General features: G+C 48.8%; 1 protein-coding gene across 1 annotated transcript in view; it reads right to left on the bottom strand.

The window, feature by feature from the left end:
* Nucleotides 1-8,229, bottom strand: part of LOC102304240 (echinoderm microtubule-associated protein-like 6) — a gene marked incomplete in the record, with an annotated part of 54,946 nt that overhangs the window by 5,083 nt on the left and 41,634 nt on the right. Inside the window, 8 exon segments of the mRNA XM_042213603.1 lie at nt 673-859; nt 1,183-1,301; nt 3,424-3,530; nt 4,055-4,222; nt 4,306-4,515; nt 7,017-7,131; nt 7,205-7,346; nt 8,166-8,229. Of these exon segments, the coding sequence (XP_042069537.1) occupies nt 673-859; nt 1,183-1,301; nt 3,424-3,530; nt 4,055-4,222; nt 4,306-4,515; nt 7,017-7,131; nt 7,205-7,346; nt 8,166-8,229 (1,112 nt within the window).

An 8,229-nucleotide genomic window follows, 5' to 3' on the forward strand; every position in this document is an offset into this window, starting at 1 on the left:
CATCCATCCATTCATTCATCCATCCATGCATCCATCCATATATCAATCCATGTCAGGGTCGCAGGGACCGTGTACACAAAGCTTTGTGGCCACAGACGACTGTCATCTGCACACAGGAGAATTTGAACATCCTCACAGCCCAGTGTGAGGTCAGTAATATACAAGCTAAATAACAGAGGCCCTAAAATCAATCCTTGCGGCACTCCAAATGTGCAGATTTGGAAACGTGGAGCATGATCAACAAAACTCAACTTTATCCAAATAAATACCGATTATGGATAAAAACTAAACTGTCTTTAAGTCACAGCCCAGAGACCTTCCAGGTCTGTTTACACCACAGGTGTTGAACTCCAGGCCTCGAGGGCCGGTGTCCTGCAGGTTTCAGATGTGTCCTTGATCCAACACAGCTGATTTAAATGGCTAAATGACCTCCTCAACATGCACTGAAGTTCTCCAGAGACCTGGGAATGAACTCATCATGTGATTCAGGTGTGTTGACCCAGGGTGAGATCTCAAACCTGCAGGACACCGGCCCTCGAGGGTTGGAGTTCGACACCCCTGCTTTAAATGCTAAAGCATCTTTCTGTTCAACATTCGATTGTAGCCTTAAACACAGCATCATCCATCACAGTCCAGACGACCACGTGACCGTCGGTCCCGTGTTTGCCTCACCTGTCCCGTGGCGGCGTAGTCCTTCAGCGGGTGGATGCTGAGGCTCAGGATGTCATCGTCGTGGCCCAGGTAGAAGCGCTGGCTATGCAGCTGACGGTTGTAGACCACGCCCACCGCTGCTACGTGGTACAACACCTCCCCGCCCTGCGTGTAAAACAGGTTGTTCCTGCAGTCGTAGCCACGGTAACTGCACAGAGAAATCATTTTTTAGTATTGCACAGACACACGTGTGATCATGCACATCTTTGGCTGATGCTGTTTGCAGTTTGACCTGATGGTGGCAGTGTTGTCTCTCTGTTACACCCACAGAAACGTGTCCGTGTGGTTTCTTATTTTAATGTCTCGTAGAGGATAAATGATGATTATGCTCAGCGGTGTGTACGAGATTTTAACACAACACCGTTATAATAATATCTAATATCACTCAACCGCAGTAAAAACACGCCCCACGTGTGACCTTTAATGACATAAAGCTTGCATGTTACAACGACCACAGGCCGGCTGAGTTACCCGTGAACAAACTGCAGTCGCAGGCCTTGGTCCGGTCCTTTCTGCCTCTTCAGAGATCCAACCTGCTGCTTCTTCTCTCTGCTCTGCTGTCGCAGCTGAGGCAGGTCCTCTTTATACACCTGCGCAGACAGCAAACACGCTCCGACGCTCACGTGGAGGTAATCCAGACAGGAAACAGACATTTACACTGAAAGGGTTCTTCCTCTGGAGAGCATGAACGCCCAGCACTGCTGCTGCTGCTGCAGAGGATCAGAAGCTCAAAACACCTCAACGTACACATGCAATGAACAGATTTCAGATTCAGGGTGATTTTCACTTCTTATGAAGAGAATCGTATACAGCCATGCTGATTATCCCGAAACCTAATCTTTATTTACCCAGGAACACCGGCGACGGATAAAAACATCCCGGCTGAAATCTGTTCAATCAGCAGCAAAACAAAGTGAGGCAGCAGGTGCAGGTGAGACAAAGAATCAGAAGCTCCTGCAGGAGCTGCGATGCTCAGGAACAACACGTGCAGCCTGCAGTAACCAGCTCACCTTCAGCACATTTACCAAACATTTCATTGATTTTGCAGCTGATTGCAGGCGGATGGAGCTGCGAACCCCAACGCCTTTTTTCTCAAACTCAGTCCGAGCTTCAGAGGAAGAAGAAGTAACAAGTCTCCAAAGATAAGGACCGATACCTGCCCACACTTCTCTGATAGATGTGGGTCAGTGAGATGGCAGCGCACCAAGAATAGCCCTGTAAATAAGCACATCGCTGAGCAGAGCGTTCAACCTGCGACGGCGGTAAAAGCTTTCAGCTTTGTGACGACTGCATGTGTTAGTGCTGCAAAGCTGCAGTCAGTGCTGTGTGTGGAGGCTTTGGAGGACAGGAAGTGGTAGATCTGCTGTCCACACGCTGGCCTGCTGAGCTGCAGACTGCAGTGCCTCCACCCTCAGCACACAGACTGCACCTGCTCTTCATGTGCCGAGGTCGAGTCGGCGTGTTTGAGACTTTCGCAGGGACCGGCTTTGCTCCCTGGAGGTTTGGGACTGGCAGCGCTCCACTTTCCCTTTGCTTTCATTTACAAAACGCTGCAGAGTCACGGCGGCTGAGCGTTTAACTGTGACCGGAGACGATTCGGCTGCTTCGACTTCACCTCCAGAGACAATAAATCAAAGCCAAGCAGCTCCTTGAATTCAGTTATTGACTTTTATTTTAATCTAAAGGAGAGCACTGAAACCTCTCTGCACTTACTGCTTAATAAACAGCACTTAATGCTGATGTTCAGTTATTATGTTCATGCCAGTATGAAATAAAGCAGGTGAGCGAGCCAGCAGCCTCGGCTCAGACACATCTGTTCGCTGGTGTTTGACAGTCTGACCGTTTATCAACAGTCTGTGAGAGACGAATGTTTCCAGTGTAAACAGCCCATCAACAAGAAAAACGATTATTATTGGCAACAAGATATCTATTAGCATCTAAGAGGAACAAAGAGGTCCTGGTCGGGAAAGTGCGGTTTGTGCAGAAGGTCTTCGACCCTCCGTGTTCAGCAGCGAGCGGCGGGTGGAGCAGGAGATGGACAGGTGTGAATGATGGATGGAGGCGGAGAGAGAGCCGAGCATGAAATCAAAGCGTCGATCTCTCGTCCTCAGCTATGGCTACGAGCTGTGGGCGGTGCCAGATCGACTGAAACTACACATGGAAGAGTCACGCCTCCAAGAGGGCTGAAACCAGAAGCAGAGGGCGGGAAGGAGCAAAAACGTGGAGATGAGAAGGAAAAACTGAAAGAGGAGGTGTTTAGGAAAAGGGAGGAGAGAAGGAAGCAGGGATTATGTGAGGGAAGGGGACAGGGAAGGAAGCCGGGCAGGCTCAGCGTGGGAATTTTAATAATCCACTTTTTCAGGCTCGAGCTAATTAAGCTTTTGAGCCAGAGACCAAGTCTAAACACACACACACACACACACACACTCACACACACACTCAGCTCTATCTACAAGCAGCATATTGTTGCAACGCTGGCGGCGCCCTGCAAACAGCAGTCACAGGGACGTGTGCCAGGCAGCGGCTGGCAGAGGAGATAAGGCGTGTTTCATGATCACCATGGAAACTACACTGAGCCCTGCAGGCTGATGGGAATGAGAGCGAGGCGGACGCACTGAAGCGGGCGCCGCAGCAGAAACATTCACAGCCGCTCGGCGGGGCCAGCGTGGAGCACCTGAGGCCCCCGACCAGCCGCCGCCGCGCAGGTCGTACCGGTCTGTCGTAGTGAATCTGCGTCTCCTGCTCGATGTCAGAGTCGAGCTCCGGGACGTCAGACACGTCGCTGTCCGACTCCTCGCTGTTGGAGTCTCCGTGACTGTCTGAAGAGGAGACGATACCAAAGACACCAGAGTCACAATCACAGGCTTCTACTTTGCTTCTAATGTTTTTTAATCTCTTTTATTTTACTTTTTGGTTTTTCACATGCTCATAAATAAAATATAAAAGTATTGGCTTTACCTGCATAGTGCACAGATATCTGTACATGCTTTATCATTATTATTATTATATTTAAAACACACACTTCTTCTGCATGTTTCTCTTCCTGCTAAAAAGCATTTTTTCAGATCGTGTGACTGTTGGTGTTTCTCTGTGTTACAGTGTAAAGCACCTTGAGGTGACTGTGCGTGTGATTTAAATCTTTAGATAAATAAGCTCTTACATATGAACCCACTGACTACCTGTAGGTCTGTGTGGGACTACGACAGCCTATCCACGGCCTGCTGCGACCCCAGTGCAGCTTGGATGGCCGAGCTGGATCTAATCTCTAAAAGCTCACGTTTGTCCCAGGCTGCTGTTTCCAGCGAGCGTGTGTGGGCTGGACTCCTCCGTTACTCACGGGTACCTTGGATGTTGACGTCCGGGCCTCCGTTCATGACCGACTCCGGCAGAAACCTCCACTGGAAGAGGGCGTGGTCGGCCCCACCTGTGGTCAGCACCCACTGCAGGTCATGTGACCAGCGGACGTTGGTGACGTGGGCCGAGTGGCCGATGTACTTCTTAAACTTGGCTCCTTGGAGGAAACACAGGTTTGTTATGAAAGGAAAGAAGCAGAGGAAAGAAGGCGTGGAGCGGAGAGACGGAGGAGACGGAGACCTTTCCTCACGCAGGGGAAGCGGAAGAGCTTCACGAGGCCGAGGTCGTCTCCGGTGACGAGTACGGCGGCGGAGGGGTTGGCGTCCACGGCGTTGATCTCGGTCTGGGCTGAGTATTTAGGCCAGATGCCGCTGACCTCCGAGCCCAGCACGCCACTCCAGGAGGCCCATCGCTGACCTTTGACCTCCTCCTTACTGACCAGCTTCCCCACTGCGGGAGGACAAGAAGAAGAAGACGGCAGTGACGACCGAAGAATAAAACTCATTTCCATAGTTTAGGGCGCCGCGGCCGATCTCTGTGCTGACGTAAGTGATACACAGCAGCGCCACAGATTTTATCGACGCCGCCGCGCCGACAGAAGCAGATAGAGAAACGTGTTCACGGTGCAGATTCATATCTGCGTCGCTGCCGGCGGCGTTTCTCTCCGCGGGTTTCTGCGTGTTTTGAATTTAAGTGTTGCAGCTTGTCCTTCGCAGGCATGAATATGTGCAGGAGACAGGCTGAAGGAGCAGGACTCAACCAGGACAGCCTCCTGCGCTCCGGTGCGTGCTCCTCCCTCTGTGGAGACCTGCAACGAGCTAAAAAAGCCTTTTTACTTCTGACAGAATCATTAAATGTTTGTTTTTAGTCTGACTGAAGCATTTTGTGCAATCCTGAGATGCCAGTGTCGATACAGGCTGTGCAGCTTTGCTGTCTGAACGTTTACTGACAGCTGCACAGACGTCAGGAATCTGTTCGACTCTGCAAAGAACCCGTTTTAAATGTCTTTAGGCTCTTTGTTAGCAGCAGCCTGTCACACACTTCATTAGATAACACAGTTTGACATAAAACTGTAGTTTTGCATCAACACGGTGGAAACTTGGTGTGTCTCAGCAGGTGTGCAGCGAATCCTTCAAGGGTCTAAAACCGTCTACAGCAGATGAACATCATGTCCAGCAAAGACCCAACACGGGTCCTTCAGCTGATCCTCTGCTGTTCACTGAAGCCTCATCACAAATGTGTCGGTGAACAGGAGGAAAGGCTGCGACAAGAAGACCAGAGCATCAGGTCTGATGGATCAACATCACGGTCACGTCAGTCAGTGGTGACGTCAGCAGGTTTTTATCATATACACTGTATTTACATGTATTTACATGTATTTACACGTGTGTTTGCACGTTTCAATAAATCATTGAAAGTATTTGCAGAACCAAACGCTCCCACTGAAGGCTGTGAGGCTAGGCGCTAAGCACTGATGCTCGCTAACGCTAACATGTCGACCTGCGCTTAAAGATAAAACCTTCATCAGGCTGCTGTGTCACCTGGTCACACGTGTGATGCTGTTGGTCGTGACCTCTGCACCCAGCGGATACCCGGAGTGTTGTACCAGGAACAAACAAAATAAAACGACTTGCAGGAGGCGGAGCCCCCTCGGGCCCCCATGAGCCACGGCCCTGCACTGAGCTGTCAGTAATGAGCACGCTGCAGGTAGTGAAACTGTCCTCAGAGTACTGCGGCCCCTTTAACAGGAAGTCTGCAGTAAACTGTGAGAAAAAAGAGATTTTTTGATGGTCCGATCTCGATAATGAGGCTCTTGAGTCCAAAGTTAGTAAAACATCAGAGACGCATTAAAGTGAAATAAAAGAGGCTGAAATAAGCCGAGTTTCTTTATACAGCAGCTCATTAAACTCTGAGGCCTCACAGGGATGTAACAGGCTTTGTTTTTTTTAGTGGGACCCAAAATAGTGACGAATATCTTCATCATGAGAACAAAGACGTTAAAGCTTCTTATTACTGTTTTCAGAGCTTTCTTGAAGCTCGTCCTCGTGCCTCTTTTATCACGATGCGTCCAGGATCCTGACAATGAGCTGCGTTTAGATCCCACACTTAGAAGAGCACATCGCTCTGATCATCAATATTAAACAACATCATTTAATTTCTTAAATATTATAAAAACATAGATTTTGGCAACAATTATTGTCTTTATTCTTAAAATATGTGGACTGTAAATACACGTACGTGACTTTAGTGTTTATATTTGAATATAATCTGATTAAGAATTGAGATTATTATTATTGTTATCCTGTAATTCAGAGAAGCGTCTCAAGTTTGATCGATTGATTCTTTAAAATGAGGAGGTGGCTGGGGTGAGCGAGGTCTGGGCTTCTCTGCTTAGGCTGCTGCCCCCGCAACCCGGCCCCAGACAAGCGGAAGAAGATGGATGTAAATCATCCACAGCTGCCCTGGTGGTGTTCAGGAGGTGGGAATGAGCAGGAGAGCTCCAGCTTCTGCAGACGAGCGCTACCTGCAGAGCAGACGGACGTCTCCAGCGCCCACTTGGTCCTCAGAGGCCGATTAAATATGAAAACACAGAGTCAGCTAAACCAGCGATATTAAAAAGAATGGATGCTGACATGGCTCCAACTTTTTTTTAAACATCAGCATTCTGCAAAAACAGCACGACAGCATATTCACAAAGATACGAGAGCATGGAGTCGGCGTCACAGGGTTCACTTTAAACTCAGTTTATTTCTGCTGGTTTTATTTTACTTTGTCACTTTAACGCTTTCAATGTTGGTTTAGGTTTTGTAGGCCCAGTGTAAGATAAAGAAGGATTATTCTGAGCTCTAAATCATGCAAAGCTACTCAGGCGGAGGCCAAGAATAAAAAGATGGTGAGAATGAGCAGAATCAGCCCAGCTTCAGGTTTGACCTACGACCCCAGAGACTCACGGGGCATCCGGTAGAAGAAGCGGTCTCCAGCTCCGTCGTTGGTCTGCAGGATCTTGCTGTCCAGCGTCCAGTCCAGGTGAGTGATGAAACTGGAGGACTGGCTGCACTCTCCAACCTGCAGACAGTCAGAGACGGAGTTAGCTTCGCTTCTAACATCTCAACCTTCTTCGCTGTCTCTCCAACACGACCTTCTTGTATCTCTGAGCGACAGCGTAGATGTCCACCAGTCCATCGTTGGAACCGACAGCGAGGTAGGCGCCGTCCGGCGAGAACTTCATCTCGTGGATCACCTCCTTCCTGTCCTTGATGTGAACGACCTCAGTCATGTCCCTGAGAGGAGCGGAGACCAGCACACGCATACGTTACAAAAACAGCGTGACTGTGTTTGTACAGCACATTTAACGTAAAGGTTTGTTCAAGTTAAAGGCCAGAGAGTAGAAATGAGTTTGCTTATAAGCAGAAATCTTAAAAGTAGAAACGGGTCGGGCGGTGAAATGGGACGGTATTCGATATTCCAGAGATTCGGAGTAAGAGCTGAAAAAGCTGCATCGCTCTAACTTTAAGTCTAAATCCTAATATGGACGATCACCTGATCAGCAGGCCGCGATGCTCTGACAGGAGCGTGAACACGACAAGGATCAGACCGGTGCAGCCGTGCCGGCACATTTAAAATCTTTAAAACGATCAAATCAAGCCTAAAACTGACAGGAAGTCAATGCAGTGACTCCAAAACTGGAGTAATCACATGTTCGTGTCCCAGACTGATGGATGCATGACGCTGAGTGTCAACGGAGGCAGCACAAACATAACAACCTCTTTTATTCTTTCACAAACATAAAATTAAATTCATGTTTATTCTTTAGGTCTTTAAGACATTTTAAACAAAGCAGGAGTAACGTATGTAAAGAAAGCAGTGATGGGCCAAAACTAGAGCCTTGGGGGACTCCACAGGACAGAGAGAGGAAGAAAACCATCAACACTTTACAGAAACAGCTTTAATTTGTACACAGGCACCAAGACTGCACGTACATAATCTGTCATTCACATAGGAAACCAATTAAGAGCTGTGTGTGTGTGTGTGTGTGTGTGTGTGTGTGTGTGTGTGTGTGTGTGTGTGTGTGTGTGTGTGTGTGTGCGTGCGTGCGTCACCTGACTCTCAGCACAGTGAAGGATCCGTCCTTCATGCCCAGAGCCAGCTGGGATCCGTCCACGC

This window comes from Haplochromis burtoni, unplaced genomic scaffold, assembly GCF_018398535.1.
Source record: "Haplochromis burtoni strain Fernald_Lab_line unplaced genomic scaffold, NCSU_Asbu1 Contig_459, whole genome shotgun sequence".
NCBI lineage: Eukaryota > Metazoa > Chordata > Actinopteri > Cichliformes > Cichlidae > Haplochromis > Haplochromis burtoni.